This window comes from Hylobates moloch, unplaced genomic scaffold, assembly GCF_009828535.3.
Source record: "Hylobates moloch isolate HMO894 unplaced genomic scaffold, HMol_V3 SCAFFOLD_58, whole genome shotgun sequence".
NCBI classification, from domain to species: Eukaryota; Metazoa; Chordata; class Mammalia; order Primates; family Hylobatidae; genus Hylobates; species Hylobates moloch.
The window spans coordinates 430,389-455,793 of NW_026652333.1; the positions used below are offsets into that span (position 1 = coordinate 430,389).

Below are 25,405 nucleotides of genomic sequence, written 5' to 3' on the forward strand. Positions count from 1 at the left end.
CCACCCCAGCTTGGGCAACAAGAGCAAAACTCCATCTCAAAAAAATAAAAAAAAGAAAGAAAAAAACGCAAAGGTAAAGAAACAAACCTCTATATTTTGAAAAGCAAACCACAGCTCTGTAAAAGTGAAATTTTTGTCCTGTTAAATATCATCATTCCCTTGTACACATTAATCTTTTAACCCCCAAAACCTAAAGCATGTGAACATAAATAGGCCCCAAAATAATCTAGAGTTTGTGTGTACAGATAGAAAAAATGTGCATATTTTATTTTTAAAATTACTCTCACTTTCTCTATCACACACTAAGAAAAACCCCCATTTGGAGAAAGCCACACCCATCACTAACGGGCTCGATCAACCTTTCAAAACAACATTAACGGCAAACATTAAGAGCCGTTCAAAACCAAGGGAAATGACACGACACTTGAAAAAAGTTCTCTCAATGTAAATGAAGCTACTGGAATTTGTGAGGAGCAGAATAAACAAAACAATTAAGCCATTAGCATGTCTCCTTTGAGACTGTCCTGGCCTTTGGAGGAGAGCAATACCAGATTCCTCTAGCACAGGTGGATGGTACGTTAGCTTAAGGAAAAACACAGGCAGCAAATTCTCCTCTTTAAACCAGAACACACACAACCTTGGTCAGGAAATTTTACATTCTGAAAGTCCGTATCACCTAACCAGGAAAACCTTCTTATCCTGGCCATGAATCTGGCACTGATCTTTTATATCAGCAAAAGCAGTCTAACCACTCCCCCACAAAGATCAGAAAAGCCCTTGCTTGGGGTCACAGGTCTGGGTGTCCTCAGGTGGCAGAACTCGAACAGGCTGCTGCCTCCACGCCAGTTGGGCACCTGGCATGTGAACCTACATGTGATCATAAATATCAGGCTCCAAAATGGTGCCCAGGTGGGCACCATTGCAACAGCTCTCTGTTCGGAGTTGGGAGCTTTTGAACGGATAGTGCCCCTGTGAATTTGGTTTCCATTTTGACCTGGAAAGAGTAGCTCCACCCCTTGTGGGGGGAGGTCAGGACTGGTTGTGTGATCTCAGGTAATTAATTACCTAGCCTCTCAATTGAAGGGGCCCGAGTAGGAAAGGAGTGAGAAACAGGTAGAAACCTTCCCGGCCTACCAGCTTCCCTCCACAGCTACTCCCTCCGGCAGGAGCCCCACCGAACCACTAATATCCTGTTCTGTGAAAAGAAAACTCAAAAGGAAGCCCTAGTGGTTTTATCTGAGGGGGATATTTTTATCTTTGAAAAATATTTCCAGTTTACAATTAGTTGTCTCCTTTAATCTGCTGGCTCTCATCAATCACTCATTCACTGGCGGCTGCCTTGCTGCCACCAAGTTGAATTGGAAGGTTTTCAGTCCTCTGGGCACTTTTGGTCTAGTGGCAAACAGTTGTTCAATTCAGCAAAGTTGCCAAGTCTACCCCATGCCAGAAATACAAACACGAACCACAAGCATGACAGTGTCCCTCTCCGTCATGACTTTCCAACCAAGGAGGACGGAATAATAAATATTAAAAATATCACTCAAAAACTTCCGATTGGCAGGAGGGCCCCAATTTACCTTGCCTGTCTCAAGTCCTCCATTCCTTGTCTACAAGCCACTGGCAATTCCTCCTTCCAAATGTTCTAACTGGTGGTCTAGATATCTTTCCAGATAGTACAGGTTACCTACTCCTGCCACTCATGTGGGAGGCTATTTCTTTTACCCTTCTGTAGAGCTTAGGATACTTCACCCAGCCACCTGGAGCTGGAAATGGACTCTAAAAAGCTCAAAAAGTACGAATCTGCCAATTTTTCACTTGAGTTCCAGAACAAAGATTTCACGGGCACAGTTTGACCCTGCCAGTCTTAGTTTTACCTAAGCATTTTAAACATCCACATTCAACCTGTCCTTCAAAACCACATGCAATTTTAAAAAGCAAATTGTCTAATGCACTACCCATGGCAATTCTTTCAATTCCTTTTTCCATCTCTTGTATTTGCCTTTTTTTTTTTTTTTTTTTTTTTTTTTTGAGACAGGCTCTGACTCTGTCACCCAGGCTGGAGTACAGTGGCATGATCAGGGCTCACGGCAGCCTCACTGTGCCAGGATTAAGCAATCTTCCCACCTCAGCCTCCCAAGTAGCTGGAACTACAGGCACACACCACGATGCCTGTCTAATTTTTGTTTATTTTTTGTAGAGACGAGGTCTCACAATGTTGCCCAGGCTGGTTTCGAATGCCTGGGCTCAAGCAATCCACCTGCCTAGGCCTCCCAAAGTGCTGGGATTATAAGTATGAGCCACCGCGCTCAGCATATTTGCCTATTTCTTAGGCGTCTACACTTGTGAAAATCACTGGCAACATATACAACAGATTCTGTTTTCTAGGAGAACCACCTTTTGTTAAACAGTTGTAGGGGGAAGGCGTTCACCCCATTTTCAACATTATAGCTGCTGATGAGTGAAGAAAGGCATCATGACTGCAGATTGCTTTCTACTGCCTTCCAGGGACAAGCCACGTGGCTTTCAGGTGCCCTTTTAAGTGTCTTTTTATCAGCTGTCTCCTCTCTGTCCTCAACATTCCATCTTTCCAAAGGGCAAGCACAACGGAGTGAGGAGTGACACACGTCAGAGAAGGTTCCAACGAAAATCAAAGGCTTGCCACATTTAAATCACAGGGTGCTTTCACCTATTCGTTCTATCAGCTGAGTACCCATCAGCAGCAGTTTTTTGGAGTAGATTTTAAGAATGCTCTACCTTGTAGGCAGTTCTGCATCCTACTTTTGTCCCTCAAGGAAAAGACCTGGGGGTAGTTTTAAAGATTGTATACTCATGCTTAACAAAAAGAAATACAAACATTTTTCCCATTAAGTTTTTTGGGGTTTTTTGTTGTTGTTTTTCCTGAAACAGGGTCTCTCTCTCTGCAATCTCGGCTCACTGCACCGTCTGCCTCCCAGGCTCCAGCAATCCTCCCATATAAGCCTCCCAAGTAGCTGGGACTACAGGTGTGCAATACCACACCCGGCTATTTTCTGTATTGACAGGTCTTTGCCATGTTGCCCAGGCTGGTCTTGAACTCCTAAACTCAAGGGATCTGCCTCCCTTGGCCTCTCAAAGTGCTGGGATTACAGGTGTGGCACCACTGTGCCCTGCCTCCCATTAAGCATCTTTTTTTTTTTTTTTTTTTTTGAGATGGAGTTTCACTCTTGTTGCCCAGGCTGGAGTGCAATGGCATGATCTCAGCTCACTGCAGCCTCCACCTCCCGGGTTCAAGCAATTTTCCTGCCTCAGCCTCTCAAGTAGCTGGGATTACAGGTGCCCGCCACCACACCCAGCTAATTCTTGTATTTTTAGTAGAGATGGGGTTTCACCCTGTTGACCAGGCTGGTCTTGAACTCCTGACCTCAGGTGATCCACCCACCTCAGCCTCTCAAAGTGCTGGGATTACAGGTGTGAGCCACCGCGCCTGGTCCTCTCATTAAGTTTTAAAATAGTATCGTATACTCAGTATTGGAAGTCAAGAAACAACGAGGGGAGGTGGGAATGGGGAGAGGAGAGGCTGGGATACAAAGCTGAACAAGGATTCCACCTGAAAAGTAACTGATCAGAAGGAAAGATAAAATGCACATTAACAATTATAAGATCTTTATAGATAAAGTGCTCATGACATTTTTTTTGTATTTTTAGTAGAGGCAGGATTTCACCATGTTGGCCAGGCTGGTCTCAAACTCCTGACCTCAGGTGATCCGCCTACCTTGGCCTCCCAAAGTGCTGGGATTACAGGCCTGAGCCACCACACCTGGCCAAGGAGGTAATTTTCAATGATGAGGCTCAAGAAGGCAGAGTTAAGGCTGGTCTAAAAGAAGAATTAGACTGACGGGATGGAGAGGGTGAGTGAACTGATTCCAGCCAGATACAAGCTGAAGATGGAGAACATCTAAGCCCGAAAGGGAAACACCAAGTGGATGAATTTGGTCAGCTGATATAGGTGAGTGTAGCCACACTGCAGAGGTGGAATCCTAGGACTTGGCAAGTGGTAGAATGTCACAATTCACTACATCTTAATTGGAGCATATAAAATTCACTTTCGTCAACTGACACGTAAATACAACTGCTGCAAAAAACTGAAGACTCTTGACTCATAGCCCCAAACAAAGAGGACGGTGTCTCCGTCTCCATAGAGCAAACTGCTTGCCACATTGTCCTCCATGCTTGCTTGGAGAGTTGCTAAGCAGGGCTGGACCAAGGAGGATAAAGAGAGCCTTAGGGAGGAGGAGGAGGAGGAGGAAGACAAAAAGCAGAAAGAGGAAGAGGAGGAAGAGGAGGATGAGGAGGGTGTGGAGGAGGAGAGAGCTCCCTTTCGTTTAGTGGCCTTAGTTATGTTTCCTCACTTCTCAGCAGGTGCAAACTATGTCTCCCGCCTTCTCCAGCTCTCCTCATCCTTTCCAAATCCAGATGAATGCTTCAAGGAGAGGATGGGCAAGAGGCCTTGTGGGGAAAGAAAAGGACACTAGTTGGAGGATGGGTTTGGGGTGTGGGAGTGTGTGAGAGAAAGAGCTAGAAGGAAAAGGCCATCCCAGTTTTTCTACACCCCAAGCCCTAGTTCTAGATCATATAAACAAAGCATAGAAATCTGCTCAAGTCCAGATATTAAGGCCCAGCAATTTCTTATGTGCCTTCAACTATTAAATACTAATTTTATAATTAATATCAATGTATCCTCAACAGGAAAATGGGTTTTCAATTATTTATATAAAGTAAAAACTTTATGTCCCTGACTTATATTTATTTGGAGTCTGTATTGAATGCATTTCTCTTTGTGATCACAGAAGAATTTACCACTTTGAACCTCACTTCTAATACTCTATTATGTTTGATTTTCAAACATTTCCAGTTAAAGCAGGTTTACGACCATAATTCCTGAACTGTGGGTCAAGAGACTTGTATTCTAGGGACAACTCTGCTATTACCTACCTAGTAACTGAGAGATCTAGGTCAGGCCACTACAATTCTCTGGACCTTAAAGGGTCACTTGGGGAGACCATGAACCATATTGGGGATTTATGAATCTTTTTCCCAGGAAAAAATTCACATAAGAATGAACATGGACACAAACAATTTCATAGACTACCCTGGAAGTGGTCTCCAGGATACTTCTCATCTTGACATTCTATATTTAAAGCTATTTGGTCACTGAAAGAAACAAGGTTGGGCACAGTAGCTCTCACCTATAATCCCAGCATTTTGGGCCACCAAGGCAGGAGGATCGCTGGAGACCAGGAGTTCTAGACTAGCCTGAGCAACACAGTGAGACCCTGTAAAATATATATATATATATATATATATATTTTATATATATATAGATTTTTATATATATAATATATATATAAATTTTTATATATATATTATATATATATTTTTTTTAATTAGCTAGGCATGGCAGTTCATGCCTGTAGTCCCAGATACTCAAGAGGCTGAGATGGGAGGCTCTCTTGAGCCCAGGAAGTTGAGGTTACAGTGAGACAAGATCACACCACTGCACTTCAGCCTGGGTGACAGAGCAAGACCCTGTCGAAAAAGAAAGAGGCTGTGCGTGGTGGCTCACACCTGTAATCCCAGCACTTTGGGAGGCTGAGATGGGAGGATCACTTGAGGCCCAGAGTTTGAGACCAGCCTGGGCAACACAGCAACACCCCATCTCTAAAAAGAGGAAGAGAGGAAGGGAGGGGGAGAGGGAGGGATATTATTTTCCACAGCCATTACCATGATACATATGAGTAGTGCCTAGGTAGAGTTGGGACTGTAAGGTGGGGAACCAATGCTGTCCTGCACACTGAGACTATGAATGCCAAGGTATCGCTGCCAGATCCTTCTGTGGATGAGGCTGGGCCAAGCTTGAAGAAGTCCCCTCAGTGGCTGGAGATGCCTACATCGTTCTATAAAACAAAGCCACTCCTATTAAAAGTTAAAGGGAAGCTATTTGCTTTGGTTCTCTGAGTATATCTCTTCTTTCAGTCCAATGAGCAGTTAGTGTCTAGCTTTGTTCTATGTGAAAGCCAATATAATATGGAGATATTTGTGGATGAAATGGTATGCTATCTAGGATTTGCTTCTAAAGAAACTAGGAGAAGATAAGAACAGTGAAAACAAGATTGGTCGTGAGTTGTCAATTGTTGAAGTTGAGGGATTTGTTTTCTCTCCACTTACGTATTTTTAAATTTTTGATTGAGAGACAGAACAGAAAGTCAAAGTGAAAGATTAGTAGGTTAAGGAATTTTTCATGTCCTGTACAAGGCCTGGGCATGAAGCTAAACTAATCCTACTCAATTCACATCCTTTGGAGCCCACAGATAGCACAATCTGTGGCTCACAGAATATGGAATTGACACAGGGTTATTTTGAGAACCATCTTACAGTCCAAAAGACATGACTTTCAACCAAGGGGAAAAAAAAAAGAATTTTTGTCTGTGTGAGGAATGTCTTTCTCCACATGGACAGCTCAGAGGTGGGTGAAAATGCAGAATTGGGCAGCAAGAAGTATTGTCCCCACCTTGAAAGGCCTGCATTCCCCTTTCTGTCCAGCAGGCCATTGAGCCCAGCATGGTTTGGCATGATTCATTGCTCTCTAACTTTGGACTTTATGTAAAATGTTTGTTATTCTTGTAAAGCACCCTTTAAAAGGCAGATAGAAAATGATTTTTCTTCTTCTTGTTAGCTTCTGTTTTTGCCCTTTTTTGCCCCAACAAAAGACAGCAGTTTTAGAGTGAGACTGAGCCTCATCAATACAAAAGGACTTCAGCTCCAATTCCTCATGCCTTGCTTGAGAAAGCAGCAGCAGACAGTGCAGCAGCCATGCTGGCTTCTGTCAAACACAGGGGTTCAGGGGATCAGCCAGAGAAAACTGGAGCTACCACTCAATCTATTCCTGCCTCCAAGTATTCATGCAATGTGGGAAAGTTGACAGAAAAGGTTGAGGGTGGGGAACTGAATCTGAGCCCTTGGGCAGTCCTCTTCCACAATGACTCTGGACTTGACAGTGTGACTTGCTTCGGCCAATGGGGATAATAGCAAGCATGATGCAAGCAAAGGTTGAAAAATGCGTGTGCCCTGGAGCTTGTACCCTTGCTTTTCTTGGGAACCCTGTGGTGTGACCACTACTATGGAAACAAGCCAGAGCTAGCCTGTTGTGACAAGAGACACATGGCCAAGCCATCCCATGGCCCCAGCTGAGATTGGACCAACTACCAGACATGTGAGTGAGGCCACCCTAGATCATCCATTCCCAGCCAAGCCACTAGCTGACCACAGTGATTGAATGAACCAGCTGAGACCAGAACTGCCACGCCAGTGCACAAAATCATAAGAATAAACGCTTATTATTTAAGTTACTGAGTTTGGGTGATTGGTCACACTGAAAGCAACACAAGAAAAGGTGGCTAAGCAGAGCTAAGATGTATTGAACATTGGGAGACATATCCCCTAATGGCTCTTTACACAATAGTTAGTGGGACTCACTATTGATGCGACTGTATGTCAACTGTCATTGAAATAACCTGACATAGATCCAAAATTGACCACACTCCCTAATACTCATTTCAACACAATGTTTGTTGTAATTCTTGGAATGCTACTGTATGGGCTTCAGGGGTTTATAAACCTCCTGAAGTTAAATGAAGAATTATATTTATATGCATTTTTTCATCTGAACTGAGAAAAGATGTTAAAACTACAGAGAATAACAAAGAAATATATATGTACAACTGCTTAGAATTAATAATGTCTCATCATATTTGCTTTGGATTTTTCTATATGTAAAGCAAATAAAACATTACTGACTTGGTCGTCTCCCTTTCCTCTTTCCCCCTTCAGTATTTTGAACTTGGTGTGGATCTTTCTAGTCTGCGGATTTATTTTTTTTTAATTTAATTTTTTTTTTTTTTTTGAGACAGAGTCTCGCTGTATCGCCCAGGCTGGAGTGCAGTGGAATGATCTCAGCTTACTGCAACCTCCTCTTCCTGGGTTCAAACGATTCTCCTGCCTCAGCCTCCCGAGTAGCTGGGATTACGGGCGTCTACCACCACACCAGGCTAATTTTTATATTTTTAGTAGAGACGGGGTTTCGCTATGTTGGCCAGGCTAGTCTCGAACTCCTGACCTCAGGTGATCCACCTGCTTCGGCCTTCCAAAGTGCTAAGATTACAAGCATGAGCCACCACGCCCGGCCTGTATTTTTTTTAATAATATACACACAAATACATATACATACACATACAAAAATAAATGTATAGACCCCCAAATAACATAGTCTTATTTTGTGTTTTTGACATTTTTCTTAAATGGCTTCAGATATGCATCTTTCTACAACTTGCTTCTTTACCAAACACTACCCTTGTGACACCTATCCATATTGATACCATATTATCAAATAAGCCACATGTATATCTCTTCTAATGAACATTTAGATTGTTCCTGTTTTGTTTGTTCTCATGATCTGTGGAAAGTTTATTTGTTATTATAAACACTGTCAGGGAACAGGTCAGTAGCTTCCAACATATTCTCAGAGGACCTCAGGACATTCTCCCATCCAAATGTTAGGAACCTCTGATAATCTGATGTGGGGAAACGGCATTGTCATCATTTTGCATTGATGCATATTTCTGCATTACAGCATTCCCAAGCCTCAAAGGAAGCTATCTTTACTTACATTCTTAAAATAGCTTATTAGATGCTTCTGCATTTAAATCTAAATTTTTCTGTAAGGTCTGCATCTTCCTAGGACACTAAAAACAGCTATTTTTCATTGAAAATTTCTTAGAATCAGAAAATATTGTCCAAAACATTCTGTGACCATGTAATGTTATCCTAAATTGCTGTCAACATCAAATGGTAGTCACACCAAAGAAATTACTAAGACACTAACAATGTGATATTCTAATTTTGTTGTTGTTGTATTCCGTAATGTATATAAGAATTAAACAGCTAAATCTCTGTTGTTATCTCATTTTCCTATTTTCTATTTTTTTAATCTTAGTTAAGATTAGAGAGCCTTCTAGTATGACTTTCTTTTTTTTTTTTTTGAGACAGAGTCTCTCTGTCGCCCAGGCTGGAATGCAGTGGCACAATCTCGGCTCACTGCAAGCTCCGCCTCCCAGGTTCACGCCATTCTCCTGCCTCAGCCTCCCGAGTAGCTGGGACTACTGGCGGCCGCCACCACGCCCGGCTAATTTTTTTGTATTTTTAGTAGAGATGGGGTTTCACCATGTTAGCCAGGATGGTCTCGATCTCCTGACCTCATGATTCACCTGCCTCAGCCTCCCAAGGTGCTGGGATTACAGGCGTGAGCCACCATGCCTAGCCAGTATGACTTTCTTTTACTTTTATGCTTGCTATCACTATGACATCTTCTAGTCTCTATGGCAAAGTCCCAAAGCAAGGAAATTAAAACTCAGAACACTACTACTCGTAATAGACAATGTTCTTAAGTCTAAATTATCCCACTCTGGTATTAACTGAATAAAATCAACCAAAATTGATGATTTTCTATCAGCCTTACCTTCCCTCAGGAGTATGTGAAATAATGAAAAAGTATGCAAATACTTGGACTCGGCATTGTCAAATTTAGAAATAATTTATTGAACTGCTTTTGAAAGAGCATGGACTTAGCAGATCTGGTTGGTTACATACAAATTGTGTGGCCCTGAATAATTCCCCTCCCCTCACTACACTTTGATTTTCTTACCTATAAAATGGCAATAAAAACCCACACTGGTGCTAGAATGAAATGAAATCATGTATATGGAAGCCTTTTGTTATCATTTCTCCTCTATACGGGGAGCTTCTCATAAGCAGAGGCAGAGAACCTAATTTATCTTTTTGGAGACGGAATCTTGCTCTGTCACCCAGACTGGAGTGCAGTGGCACGATCTTGGTTCACCACAACCTCTGCCTCCCATTTCAAGCGATTCTCCTGCCTCAGCCTCCTGAGTAGCTGGGATTACAGGTGCCCGCCACCCCGCCCAGCTAATTTTTTTGTATTTTTAGTAGAGATGGGGGTTTCAACATGTTGGCCAGGCTGGTCTCGAACTCCTGACCTCAAGTGATCTGCCCTCTCGGCCTCCCAAAGTGCTGGGATAACAGGCCTGAGCCACCATGCCCAGCTCTAATTCACCAAGCCTGTATGCTAACCTCCCTTGCCATGGCAATATCTTCTCTCCACTTTGGGGTTCAAAGCTGTCCATCTCCAACCACTCCCGTTCTCTGGTAGGACCACTCATATTTGCCAAGGAAGATTTAGAGGTCTGAGTACCCATTGGTGTCACATATTTGAGTGTCAACGCCAGAATCCAGGGGGAGCACCAATGGTAGGCACGTTTGGGCTAGAACCTGGGAATGTGGAGTATGCATCCCAAGCTCACCCAAAGAGGGGGCTTCATATTTCAGGAGCCAAAGATTAAGCAGCCCATTACTGACCACAGAGTTCTAGTGGGTGGAAGGAGGAACTCTCCCCTGTACACACTTCTGGAGGAGGTCTCCACACAGTTATGACACCCAGTGGGTAATCAGGCTACTTGGGATTATAACACTGCCACCAAAATATAACAAATATGCTTATCAAGAAAAAGGATTTCTAAAACAAGTGGAAAAATACAGAGCACAAATTGTATATTTGCCCCATAATTACAACCACATAAAAACAATGTGTTCGAGGCCTGGTGTGGTGGCACACGCCTATAATCCCAGCACTTTGGGAGGCCAAGGTGGGTCACTTGAGGCCAGGAGTTCAAGACCAGCCTGGCCAACATGGTGAAACCCTGTCTCTACTAAAAATAAAAAAGTTGGCTGGGCATGGTAGCGTGTACCTGTAACCCCAGCTACTCAGGAGGTTGAGGCAGGAGAATCACTTGAATCTGGGAGGCAGAGGGAGGTTGCAGTGAGCCAAGATTGTGCCACTGCACTCCAGCCTGGGCGACAGAGTGAGACTCCATCTCAAGAAAAAACAAACGAACAATGAGTTTGAATAGACTGGAAGGAAACACAAAGACATAAATAATTACTGTGTTAGGGTGTGGGGGTACTATGGGTCAATTCTTCTAAATTTCTTTTTCTTTTTTTTTTTTTCTTTTTTGAGACGAGGTCTCGCTCTTGTCCCCAGGCTGGAGTGCAATGGCGCGATCCAGCTCACTGCAACCTCAGCCTCCCAGGTTCAAGCGATTCTCCTGCCTCAGCCTCCCAAGTAGCTGAGATTACAGGCACCTGCCACCACACCCAGCTAATTTTTGTATTTTTAGTAGAGACGGGGTTTCACCATGTTGGCCAGGCTGGTCTCGGACGCCTCACCTCAAGTGATCCCCCCACCTCGGCCTTCCAAAGTGTTGGGATTACAGGCATTAGCCACCGCGCCCGGCTGAATTCTTCTAAATTTCTTATAATGTAGTACAGTAACCTTCCACCTGCAAGTAGACTTTCTTGAAAAGTCCCAGAAAGAAAACTACCTGGTCATGTCCAGACTCTTTAAGAATTATTCCCACCACTGTTTGGTAAGAAAAACCTTATTAGACTGGGATCTAATAAGGTTAGATCTGCACTGGATCAGATCTAACTTGGATTCTGGCACCAGCTCAGCTAAAAACTAGCTATGAGACTTTGGAAGTCATTTAACGTCTCTAGATCTCTCTGTGAAGTTAACAAATGGATTTAGGATAGAGTTTTTAAACTCTCTTCTGGGCTTTCTACAATGTAGCCTATGTTTTACTTTCTATAATGTAGCATACGACCATAAAGTACTATAAATAAATTTGTAACAAATATTATCACAGCTCAAAAGACCCAAGAGAGTGTGCCTCCTTCAGAGCAGTTCTTATACTTATTCCAGGAAAGAGGGACCTGCTGGATACTGCATATCTTTAGCGGGGCTAATTGTTCTGCCTTTGAGGCACAATGTAACTTCTGGAAACACCAGAGAGAGATGTAGTGCAAAGTCTGGTGAGTAACAGGAATGATCACACTGGACACTAAGGAGTTAAAAACTAAAAAATAAGGCCCTCCCTCCTTCCCTCTTCTTCCCTTCTTTCTCTCTTTTGAGACAGAGTTTCACTCTTGTTGCCCAGGCTGGAGTGCAATGGCGTGACCTAGGGTCACTGCAACCTCCGCCTCCCAGGTTCAAGTGATTCTCCTGCCTCAGCCTCCCAAGTAGCTGGGATTACAGGTGTGCGCCACCACACCCAGCTACTTTTGTATTTTTCATAGAGACAGGGTTTCACCAGGTTGGCCAGGCCGGTCTCAAACTCCTGATCTCAGGTGATCTGCCCACCTCGGCCTCCCAAAGTGCTGGGATTACAGGCGTGAACCACAGGGCCCAGCCCTGTCTCTTTTTTCTCTCTCTCTTTTTCTCTCTCTCTCTCACTCTCACCCAGGCTGCAGTACCACAGCCACAGCTCACTGCATACTTGAACTCCTAAGCTCAAGGATTCCTCCCACCGCAGCCTCCCAAGTAACTGGGACTACAGTGCGTGCCATCACACCTGGCTAATTTTTAAAATTTTTTTTAAGGTAAAGGCCTGAACCACCACACCCGGCAAAAAATAGGTTTTATTACATAGCTCATAAATGACCATTCAAAAGTGCTTTGAACAACAGCAAAGACGTCATTCTCATGGTGGTAACTCAGAAGGGAGGGCCAACTTCATTCACATGTACAGTTTAAGTTCTATGGGTTGTCAAAGTCCATGTCACTATGTTAGGGCTGGCTTTTGCAGTTGTACTTAAGTGTGGCTGTCCCAAAGATACATGGAAAAAATACTTTGCTTAGGATGCCCCAAAACCTTTTGTCTCTGCCAACATAAATTCTGAAATTGAAATTCAAAACACAATTTGTTTACCACTATCACAGAATGTGCTTATAAGGCTGTTTATTTTAATACCTTTGGCATTTAACCTTTAACCTCTTATTTACTCTGTAAATATCATCTCAGCATGGTGAGAAAAAGAAAAAAGAATTTTTTTAAAAACTCACCATTAAGAAACATTTTAATCACAGATTGGTAAAAACACAAGTTGCTGCATTTTTGCAAAAAAAAAAAAAAAAAGAGAGATGACTCAAACTTGGAAAACCATGACTACATAATTCCTATATATCCTACCATGAAGCTTATAATACCTTGCACTTACATAGAAGATTTAAAATATTTCTGCTTTTTGAAGCAGATAAAAAGAGCTTTCTCAAATTCCCAACAAATAATAAGGCCCCATACTTGTCTCATGAGGAAACGCAAGGCACTATATGTCGTCTTTCACTGAGTCTCACGGGAGCTCATCACATGCCCACACTAGGCACAGAGGCAAAATGTTGTATTCTAAGTTATCAGAATGCTCGCTGCTGCTCATTATCTAACCCTCAAGATAACTCCTGAGACAGACCTCCAATTCATGAGATTCAACTGAAAAAGGAATGAAAAACAAGAAGCCATCATGTGACATTGGAGGCCATGGCATTTTCAGTGGAGGAAGGAGTTGAAGGGTTGAAGAGAAAAGCTCAATTTGCAGCCTCACCACTCGTGGAACCATCCTACACAGGTGTTGAGATAGCGCCAAACAGTAGCAGCTGGATGCAGATTTTCCCTGTTATAATAGCTTAGAGAGTGCATGAGCTGAAAATACCAGGCAATTCCCTGTCTTTAGGGAGACCCAGTAGGAAGGTGTGGATGTATCGATAAATACTGAATGTCACTACTGGGTGTGTAGTGAACATTTAGACATTCTTCCTGGTGAGTGAATGAGAAGAATCACTGTGGTTCACAGAAGGACACCATGTTAAGACTTACAATAAAGTGGCTGCAAACAGCTAAGCTGCAGGTGTCCTTGGCCCCTCTGAGATGATCAAATCACATACAAAAATTGGCAGAGGCCGGTCGTGGTGGCTCACGTCTGTAGTCCCAGAACTTTGGGAGGCTGAGGCAGGCAGATCACCTGAGGTCAGGAGTTTGAGACCAGCCTGGCCAACATGGTGAAACCCTGTCTCTACTAAAAATACAAAAATTAGGCGGGCGTGGTGGCGGGGCCTGTAATCCCAGCTACTCAGGAGGCTGAGGCAGGAGAACTGCTTGAACCTAGGAGGCGGAAGTTGTAGTGAACCGAGATCACGCCAGTGCACTCCAGCCTGGGCGACAAGAGCGAAACTGTCTCAAAATAAATAAAAATAACGGGCAGATATAGCATAAAAATCTAGATTTCTAGCTTCTCTTGAAAAACAAGATAATTTGGTAATATGGTCGATACAACCATGGCCTAGAATCAAGTAGTGGTGCCTCCTTGAATGGCGCATATATTCCATATTTACTCTCTAGAGGCCAGCCTCCCTCCACCAAATTATAAGACATTTAAGTTTGCAACCACTGGCCGGGCACGATGGCTCATGCCTGCAATCCCAGCACTTTGGGAGGCCGAGGTGGGAGGATCACGAGGTCAGGAGTTTGAGACCAGCCTCGCCAACATAGTGGAACCCCGTCTCTACTAAAAATACAAAATATTAGCTGGACGTGGTGGCAGGCGCCTGTAATCCCAGCTGCTTGGGAGGCTGAGGCAGGAGAATCGTTTGAAGCCGCGAGGCGGAGGTTGCAGTGAGTTGAGATCGCGCCACTGTACTCCAGCCCGGGCGACAGTGAGAGACTCCAACTCAAAAAAAAAAAAAAGTTTGCAACCACTGACAAGGCTGTAGTCCTCAGCAAAAGTGTGGTGGAGGTGACTTTCAACTTCAGTAAGTGTCTGCTTCTTATACTTCTCCATCCCTCTCCATCCACTGCTCCACTCGTTTTCTCTCCAAGGAGATGTCTGGGCTGTCAAATATTTCCCACTAGGATGGCCCACTCACACTTGTCCCTAGATAATATCTCAGACTCTAGGTATTTCCCTAACCCTTTGCCTCCATCAAAACTTTCTTTGTGCTTGATCCCATTCCTTTGTGGTTTTGTTTTGTTGTATTGTGTTGTTTTGACTAGGAGACTACTAGCAATCTGATAAACTAATCAGTGGAAATCAAGTCGGTTACCTTCCCAGGAAACATTTGAAATGTATTCCAGACTTTCTAAATACATGCCATGCCATCACCTAAAGGAACTTACCTACCTTATCATCAGCTATCCATCAGATTTCTAGGATGTAAATCTATTCCTGGGTATTCTTATGTCTCATATCTATAATTTACTCACAAGTATATGCAAGTAAGGAAAAGGGAACAGATCTTGAACATGTTCTGAGGTGATGGTCAATTCAGATTTGCTCAAATATTTCTGTATATTTAATGCACAGAAACCTTGCATTAAAATGAATCACAATTTCTGGATCCAAAGTACATAGCAGATCTACAGCCATGGGTTTCAGTCTATCAGAGAGTCCAAACTGGTCATGGCCACAAAAGCAGAACTTCCTTTGCAGATGATGACAAGCCCAGATTCTATAAAGGAAGCCTTAGATGTGTATTATGGTTAAAGTCAACAGAGATTTTTTTGTACTCTGCTAAACAACCTACACTAAATTATAAAGATGTGCAGGGTTTTTTTTAACTTCTTCAAGTCTCCTTAGGAAAAAGACACAAGTAACTATTGCCTGGTAGTGTTCTTAGTTTTCTCAAGACACAGAAGTGTCCCAAACTGAGTTTTCAGGAGGAAGATAGAAGGTGAACTACAAGCTGTACACTGTGTTCATGAGTCAGAAAATGAAAATGGCTATTTTCCTTATGAGTCACAACTGAATGAGTCTTAGTAGGGCCTCAAGTACAGATGGAGAGCCCTCCTACTATGCTACCAGACTTCCTAAAAGACACACACACACACACACTCACACAGAAGAAGTCCACGGTATAGGTGTTCTCCCTATAGCCCAGCCAAGGGCCTTCTTTTTCTTCTCCTTCTTCTTAATATTTTTTAACTGAAACAGGGTCTCACTATGTTACCCAGGATGGTCTTGAACTCCTGGGCTCAAGTATTCCTCCTGCCTCTGCCTCCCACAGTGCTGGGATTACAAGCGTGAGCCACTGTGCCTGGCCACCAAGGGCCTTCTGATGAATTTTAGCCTCCATGCTAATCTTCAGCCACACCCAAAGAAGGTAATGTCCTTTCCCTTCCTGTTCTAAGCAGCTGAACTTGGGCAGGCCTGGCAGATGTGGAACACAAAATGAAGTATCATTTGGCTTGACAGAGTCTTACATAAACATTAAATATTGTAACTTGGGTTTCTGATTATTTAAGATGATGCGCTATTCTAAGGCAACTTCACATACATAATGAACAATTTTTCAAGTCAGGAAAGAAATGATTAACTTTGGCCAAATCACTCTGGATCCAGTAGATCTATCAATGGCACATCTCCTGTTTCAGAACAGCCAGCTGTTTCAACTTTTCCGTCAGTGAATTGTGACTTCAGCAACCATATCTGATGCACAGATGTCGCCTGGCGGCACACAACATGCCCATCTGTGCTGATGGCAAGGAGCCCATCAATAGGTAAGTCACACACTGTCCTCGGATAGAACCATCTCTTCCCTACAGCATGCCTTCTTCGCATGCATTTGACCAACCCTCTACTTCATCTGCAATGGGGCTGAATTAAGCATGGTGTCCCAGGTTTTGGAAAACGCAGCCTAGACTATATTTCAGTCCATTCCGCATGAAAAATGAGTTTAACTGAGGGGAAGTTAATTTCCTCAAGGTACCACTCAAGTACTTAAATTCAGTTAAGATTCCTTAAGTTCTTGACGTAAACATATTGACCCACGGAAAATGATTACAGCCATTCTCAAGTACCAGGACTATCACATTGCTTCAAGGGACCAGGTGCCCAGTGAGGTAGCTTTACCCAAACACATGCCCAATGGGAATGTTTCTCTGCTGGGGTGAGGGGAGGGGTCCAAAAGTAACGTGGAGTAGACTGACTTCTTAAACCTTAAAACTAGGAGAGGAAATTTATAGATAAAGTGTTCTCTTAGATGGGGCAAAAGTGACTTAATTTTGGACTATGTAAAAAGAAAAGGCTTTGGCCAAGGATGCCTTGAAAGGTTTCTCGTTGATGTTTGTTTGTAATCATTCTTTGGAATAAACAGCACGGGGCAAGGCGGCTTCTGAGCCTTGTGTGCAGGATTCGATGGGCCTCTGCTGCACTTCCCTCAGGCTGCTCATCGGGATATCGATTTTTAAATTAGTGTTGTGCTGGTTATCATTTTGACTTGGCTTCTCTTCCACAGCCATTAGAAAACAACAGCAAACCAGAAGTGGACGAGATCATCCACCTAAGCAGGACTACTTGAAAAGAAGCAAGTGTGGAAACTATGAAGCCTTGCAATAGATTATTTTTTTCTGATGAACTGCCGATCTCTTCAAAATAGAGTCCTTGCTGTTGTGCCCCGGAAAGAAAAGTACACCACGCCAAAGCCCAAGGGAGGTGGCTAAGGTTATACAGGGAGGGAGGGGAGTGTAGCTGGACTGGGGAGTTGGAATAGCAGAAAAGCCACAAGTCAAAGAGGCGGCCCCTTCCACACATTCCCAAAGTGCCAAAGGGAAAAGAGCAACAAACTTGAAACTCGCGAGGGCGTCTTCCCGTGCGAAGCGTCCCCTGGATCCCCGAAAAGCCCCGATCCCCTCGCGCTTGGGAAGGGGTGGGGTCCTCTTCAGGAGGTGTTTACTTGGCGTCCCGGGCGCGGAGACCCTCGGGGCCGGCGCCCGGCACAGGTCCGGGGCGGCGTGGCTGCCGCCCGCGCCCGAGTCGCCCGGGCTCTTGACAGCCCGCCGGCCGCCAGGTGCTCGCGCTACCTGGCGCCCCCGCCTGCCTTTGTGCGGCCCGCGCCGCCCCTCGCCAGGGCAGGCCAGGGACCGCCCCTGCCCGCGTGCCGCTGCCAGGCGGGACAGCTGCGGGCGCTGCCGGGCGGCGGAGCGGCGGCGGGGAGGAGAGGGAGTCGGTGCGAGGGTGCCCGGGGCGGGGCGGGCACGGCCGCGGGGAGGGCAGGGGACGCCGCCAGCGGCTGCGGCGCGAGTCTCCGAGCACCTCCCCTGCCAGCTGCGCCCCCCACGTCCCAGCAGGAGGAGGGGACCCCCTCCCGCGCCGTGCCCCTCGCAGCCGATGCACTCGCACCCTGGCTTCCGACAGCTGGCAGCCATAGCAACCCGGCCACAGAAAGTTTGGCGACGCAGAAGGCGACTTGGAATAAACTTTTCCTTGGCCCCTCGCTCGCTCTCCCCCGGCCCGGGTTTACGGAAAGCAGCAGGAAATCAGAGCTCGGGACGTGCCGGCTCCCGCGTCCACCTTCTCCACCCCTGGCCCAGGCAGCGCGCCCAAGGTGGGTGCACCACGCCGGGGCTTCCTGCCCGGTCCCCGGGTCCGGCGTCCTAGGACGCGGCACGGCCAACTCACCATGGTGACTCGCGCCGCGGTCGCGCCTTCGCCGGGTCCCGCTGCCGGGGAGCTGGGGCTGGAACGCAGTCTCCTGGGCGAACTTCAAAAGTTGGTTCTCCTCGCCAAAAACAGGCTCCCGACACCCAAGCACTCACAGGAGCCAATGGGAACCCAGGGGGGACTCCATCCAGGCGGGATCGGCGGCGCTAGGTGAGGGCGAGACGGCGGCGGCTTAGCAGGCGGGGCGCATGCTGCGGAGGGCAAGAGTCCACTCGGACTTGCGGCTCGCCGCCCGCCCAGGTGAGTCCGATGCGCTCAGAGCGTCCGCCTCGTTCCCCTTCCTCGCTCCTCTTTCTTCGGCCACTTAATCCGTACTCCTCTGGCTGAGTCTCGGCTCGGGCCGGGCAATCTGTCCATAAATGGAGAACTCAGCTCAGGCCTGACCAATCAGGGTTTGTTCTCGTAGCGTCACTCCTCAGGGAAATCGTAGTAGCCAACAAGCTTGGAGCTGCTGGAGTTTCCAAAGATCTCTGGATCCTGTAGTCCTCCTCCCGCGCCAGCCACCGAAGAACGCTGCGGACCCAGCTCGCTCCTGGTAGCAAGACCCAAACTGTAAGGAAGAAAACCCTCGTGAAAGAGGAGCAAACCTTTCACTTCGCTGAGTTTTAAGACGAAAGTTAGGGTGGGTTTCGCTTCCAAGTTGAAGTGGCATGATTTTCCCAGAACTTTTTTTTAAGAAGGAAATATTTTATCAGCATAAAACATCACAGTCGTGGCAGCAGCCCAAAGGAAATCCTTTTTCTTTCCTACGTCTGGATTGTGAGCAAAGTCAAAAATATCATTTCCCCACCCCTCTTTTTACCTGAATTTCCTTGGAAAACAAAGGAAGACTTCCGGCTGCTTTTTCTTTTCTTTTTTCTGTTTTTCTTTTCTTTCTCTTTCCTTTCTTTTCTGTTTCTTTTTTGCACGTTTTGATGACAGAAAAGTTGTTGCACGTGCAGTGGGCAGAGGGAAGGAGAGAGGAGAGAGAGGTGGGAAGAAACCCCATCCAACCTCAGCCAACACATCTGCTGAAAACAATCAGAAGTGTAAAAATGCATTATTCCAGACTGTCGAATATCCAAGGAGAAGATTGGGGTGGGGCGGGGTGGGGGGAAGCAGAATCTCAAAATCAAGGTAGGGAGTTTGATTTTATTGTTCTGGAGGCTGAGGAAGTAAATTTGGTGAGTCTTAACAGGCTGCCTTCCTGGGATCTGTAGAAGATAAAGTTGGTAAACTTCAAGGCGTAGAGTAACTATGAAGCATAATGATATTATGATACTTTCTGAAATTTGGTTGAGGCAGGGCGCTGTGGCTCACGCCTATAATCCCAGCACTTTGGGAGGCTAAGGTTGGTGGATAATCTGAGGTCAGGAGTTTGAGACCAGCCTGGCCAACATGGTGAAACCCCTTCTCTACTAAAAATACAAAAATTAGCCTGACGTGGTTATACATGCCTGTAATCTCAGCTACTCGGGAGGCTGAGGCACGAGAATCGCTTGAACAGGGGAGGCGGAGGTCGCAGTGACCGGGATCGTGCCAGTCCACTCCAGCCTGGGCGACAGAGCAAGATTCTGTCAAAAAAAGAAGGAAGAAAAGGAGAGGAGAGGGGAGGAGAGGGGAGGGGAGGGGAGGGGAGGGAAGTTTGGTTGTAGCTCTTCACTTGACTATCTGAACATAGAGTTAGAAAGGGTATTAAACATTGTCTTGTCTAAAAGGTAAACAAAATGTTACAACATGGATGAATCTCGAAAATATCGTGTTAAGCCAGGAGTAAAAGACCACATATTATGTAATTCCATTTAAATGAAAGTTGAGGATAGGGAAATCTATAGAGATAAAAAGTAGATTAGTGGTTTGCTAGGGGCTGGGGGAGAGGGGAAATGGAAGTAATTGCTAACAGGTATGCATTTTCCTGTTGAAGTGATGAAAATATTCTGGAATTAGTGGTGATGATTGTACAAGTTTGTGAATATACTAAAAACCACTGTGTTATGCTTTTTAAATGGGTGAATCTTATGGTACGTTCATTATATCTCACTTTTAAAAGTTGGAAGAGCAGCCATAAAAAATGATGAGTTCATGTCCTTTGTAGGGACATGGATGAAACTGGAAACCATCATTCTCAGTAAACTATCGCAAGGACAAAAAACCAAACACCACATGTTCTCACTCATAGGTGGGAATTGAACAATGAGAACACATGGACACAGGAAGGGGAACATCACACACTGGGGCCTGTTGTGGGGTGGGGGGAGGGGGGAGGGATAGCATTAAGAGATATACCTAACGTTAAATGACGAGTTAATGGGTGCAGCACACCAACATGGCACATGTATACGTATGTAACAAACCTGCACATGGTGCACATGTACCCTAAAACTTAAAGTATAATAATAAAATTTTTTTAAAAAGTTGAAAGAAAATCATATTGTCCAAATTCTTGTAGTAATCATTTACATAGTTTGGCAACAATATAATCGAATGTGTATTATAAGACAGCACGGCTAAATACTAGAGTTACAACTGATCCCTGCCCTCACTGAGCTTACAATTTTAGAATGGGGAAAACAAACAATTTTTAAAAAGAATAAATACAGGAAAGAAGCAAGCATAATGAAATGCAACAGTAGTTTTGTGCAAGGAACTGCCATATTTGGAGCTATAGTTTAGGGCAGGAAATTCATCTGGCATAGTTACATAGCATGAATTGGAAAGAAAACAGCATGCCATCTGTACTAGGCATTGCCTAGGTACACACAGACATGATAAATTCTCAGATAAGTCTGACTCCATATTTCATAGGGGAATATCAGCTTCAGAATATTATTAGGTCAGCCAAGCTCAGTGGCTCATGCCTACAATGCTAGTGCTTTAGGAGGCCAAGATGGTAGGATTGCTTGAAGCCAGGCATTCAAGACCAGCCTGGGCATCATAGCAAGACTCTGTCTCTATCAAAAAATTATAGTAATAAAAATTAGCTGGGCATTATAGTGCACGCCTGTAGTCCCAGCTACTTGGGAGGCTGAGGCAGGAAGGTCATGTGAGGCCAGGAATTCGAGGCTGTAGTGAGCTACGATCGTGCCACTGCACTCCAGCCTGGGCAACGGAGTGAAGCCCTGTCTCAAAACAACAACAACAAAACCTATCAGGAATTTTAGGAGTGTATGAACAGAGATTACCAAGACGGAAATGTCAGCTTACCAGTAACAGAAGAAACACTACCTAAGCCACCATCCCATCCATGGTCAACCCTCATTAGTAGTCAGATTGACATGGGCTTTGAGATATACAGACAAAGGCATAGTTTTTTTCCCAAGATTAGCCCAGGAATACAATGAAACACTGAAAATCTCTTAATAATCCATTGACAGTCGACTGACAATTGATCAGTCTTGGATTTATCAAAAACTACCTTGAGACTATTAGTCCATTATATCATCATTTCTGATTTTTTTAAAAAATGTTTTAGCGTTTACTTTTATTGCCCTAATAATCTAGAATCTCAAGTTTCAAGAGGTACATCTAACTGTAGTAGGCAGGACTTTGATGAAGATGTATGCTTGTGTTCATTTTTTATAATATATAAGATTTTATATGTATATATAATTTATATATGATTATACATGATTTTATAATATATATGAGCATGAGATTATTATAAAGTCATATATATATATAAAAGCAGTTTTTGCTGGGCGTGGTGGCTCATGCCTGTAATCCCAGCACTTTGGGAGGCCGAGGCAGGTGGATCACGCGGTCAGGAGATCGAGACCATCCTGGCTAACATGATGAAACCCTGTCTCTACTAAAAAAAAAAAAAAAATACAAAAAATTAGCCAGGCATGGTGGCGGGTGCCTGTAGTCCCAGCTACTCGGGAGGCTGAGGCAGGAGAATGGCATGAACCCGGGAGGCAGAGCTTGCAATGAGCCAAGATCAGACCACTGCACTCCAGCCTGGGCGACAGAGTGAGACTCCGTCTCAAAAAAAAAAAAAAAAAAAAAAGGAACATTTTCCCAATTCTGATTTCCATCTGTTTTTCAGAGGATTCAGTAATATATTGCCAAATATTTATTCTTTTTTTTTTTTTTTGAGATGGAGTCTTTCTCTGTCGCCCAAGCTGGAGTGCAGTGGCACAATCTCGGCTCACTGCAACCTCCACCTCCTGGGTTCAAGCAATTCTCTGCCTCAGCCTCCCAAGTAGCTGGAATCACAGGCACCTGCCACCACACCCAGCTAATTTTTGTATTTTTAGTAGAGATGGGTTTTCACCATCCTAGCCAGGCTGGTCTTGAACTCCTGACCTCGTGATCCACCCACCTCGGCCTCCCAAAGTGCTGGGATTACAGGTGCGAGCCACCACACCCAGCCTTCTTTCTTTTTTTGAGACGTTCTGTCACCCAGACTGGAGTGCAGTGGCTCTATCTCGGCTCACTGCAACCTCTCGCCTCCTGGGTTCAAGTGATTCTCCTGCCTCAGCCTCCAGAGTAGCTAGCAATACAGGCGCCCACCACCACACCTGGTTAATTTTTGTATTTTTAGTAGAGATGGGTTTTCGCCATGTTGGCCAGGCTGCTCTCTCAAAGTCCTGACCTCAAATGATCTGCCTGCCTCAGCCCCCCGAAGTGCTGGGATTATAGACTTGAGCCACTGAACCCGGCCAGATACTTATTCAAGACCATAGTAGCAGTGAAGTGGAAGCAACTTTTAAAACTGTAAAACTCATTCTAGACACATGATGGAGCTAGTCAGATAAGAGTTTGTGCATACCTTGGCGTGATTAATTGCATTTTTTCTGGGGCTGAATGAAAAGGAACAAATAAAAAAATCAAAATGAATACAAAGTAAAATTTTCTGTATAAATCTATCAGTGAACGAAATCATTGTTTATGCATTTTGGAAAGCAGCAAGAAAATAATATCGAGCAATAAAACTAGTTTCCCTGTCAATACCATAAAAAATCATTCAGAATGCACTCACAACACTAAAGTTAATTAATGTGGGGTCGGGTGCGGTGGCTCACGCCTGTAATCCTGGCACTTTGGGAGACCGAGGCAGGAGGATTGCCTGAGCCCAGGAGTTTGAGACTAGCCTGGGCAACATGGTGAAACCCTGTCTCTACACACTTTTTTTTTTTTTTTTAATTAGCCAAGAGTTGTGGTGCACACCCCTGGTCCTAGCTATTCGGGAGGCTGAGGCAAGAGGATTGCATGAACCTGGGAGGCAGAGGTAGATCACCTGGAGTCAGGAGTTGGAGAGCAGCCTGGCCAAACATGGTGAAACCCTGTCTCTACTAAAAATACAAAAAAAAAAAAAAATTAGCTGGCCGTGGTGGCAGGCACCTGTAATCCCAGCTACTCGATAGGCTGAGGCAGGAGAATCTCTTGAACCCCAGAGGTGGAGATTGCAGTGAGCGGAGACAGGCCAGTGCGGGCCAGCCTGGGCAAAAAGAGTGAGACTACGTCTCAAAAAGAAAAGAAAAGAAAAGAAAATTTGGCTGGGCACAGTGGCTCACACCTGTAATCCCAGGACTTTGGCAGGCCAAGGTGGGTGGATCACCCGAGGTCAGGAGTTTGAGACCAGCCTGACCAATATGATGAAACCCCGTCTCTACTAAAAATACAAAAGTTAGCCGGGCGTCTGTCCTGCGCCTGTAGTCCCAGCTATAGGAGAGGCTGAGACAGGAGAATTGTTTGAACCCGGGAGGCAGCAGTTGCAGTGAGCTAAGATCCCGCCACCGCACTCCAGCCTGGGTGACAGAGCGAGACTCCATCTCCACACAAAAAAGAAAATTTGTTAATGGGAAAATTAGAAACCTTTAACAAGACACTAATGAAAGTGAGACTTGTATCATATCAGTGTGAAATGTCCTCTACAATCACTATTTTTATCATAACATACATCGTGTATTAGATTCACTAGCTATTAGCTACTGAGCTAAGTGCTTAACGTGCAATATCTTATTTAATCTTCCATATGATCATGTTAGCTCCATTTGCAGTTAAGAAACTCAGTTGAGAAGACTTAATTTGCCCAAGCTATTACTCAGCTATCCTGCATCAAATACATACATTTGTGTGGCTCTGAAGCCTACACTATTACCCTTTAATCAGTGATTGTGTAATAGAAATGTCCATCAGAAGAAATTGTCCCTAATGCAGGCCCAAAATGAATAGGAACACACTTATTAAAACGCTGTGAGCCTTTCCGAACCAGAGCTCCCAGAAAAATTGTTGCTTTTTAATGGAATATAAAAATTACATTTGCATAGTAAGTTTAACTCTAAACACTTTTTCCCCAGTATGTTGATATTGGTTTATAAAAAGGATGTTGAAGAGAATTTCATCAGTTGTATAATGTAATATGATGCTACTTCTGATTAAGATGAAATTAAGGCTGGGCACGGTGGCTCACACCTGTAATCCCAGCACTTTGGGAGGTCGAGGCAGGTGGATCACCTGAGGTCAAGAATTCGAGACCAGCCTGGCCAGCATGGTGAAACCCCATCTCTACTAAAAATACAAAAAAGTAACCGGGCGTAGTGGCAGGCCCCTGTAATCCCAGCTACCCAGGAGGCTGGGGCAGGAGACTCACTTGAACCCAGGAGGCAGAGGTTGCAGTGAACCGAGACAGTGCCATTGCACTCCAGCCTGGGTGACAGAGGGAGACTCTGTCTCAAAAAAAAAAAAAAAAAAAGATAAAATTATTTTGCTGTACAATTATTTTACTGAAGTAAAGGAATAGAAATGATTTAAACATATGCTTAAATTAGTAGCTTATTAAAAGCATGTTTGTATAGATTTATTATTATATTGTCTCTGATTTAAATCAATATTTTCTTTTCTTTCTTCCAGTTTCAATTTGATTTTTACATTCAGAAGATAAACCTTGATCTTTCTCCAAATCTAAAAAATTTGGAGTTGAAATAATGAGTAATACTAGTTATGGTGGTCCATGATCTACCAAGGAATGAGGAAGTCCATGGAAATG

The 25,405-nt window shown here is 44.4% G+C and overlaps 1 protein-coding gene across 1 annotated transcript in view; it reads right to left on the bottom strand.

Moving 5' to 3' along the window:
* Positions 1–18,893, bottom strand: part of LOC116463753 (unconventional myosin-Ie) — a 231,182-nt gene extending 212,289 nt beyond the window's left edge. The window contains exon 1 of the mRNA XM_032147009.2: positions 18,394–18,893. Coding sequence (XP_032002900.1) covers positions 18,394–18,396 — 3 coding nt within the window. The 5' untranslated portion in view covers positions 18,397–18,893. The remainder of the gene's footprint in view (positions 1–18,393) is intronic.
* Between the last annotated feature and the right edge of the window lie 6,512 nt (positions 18,894–25,405).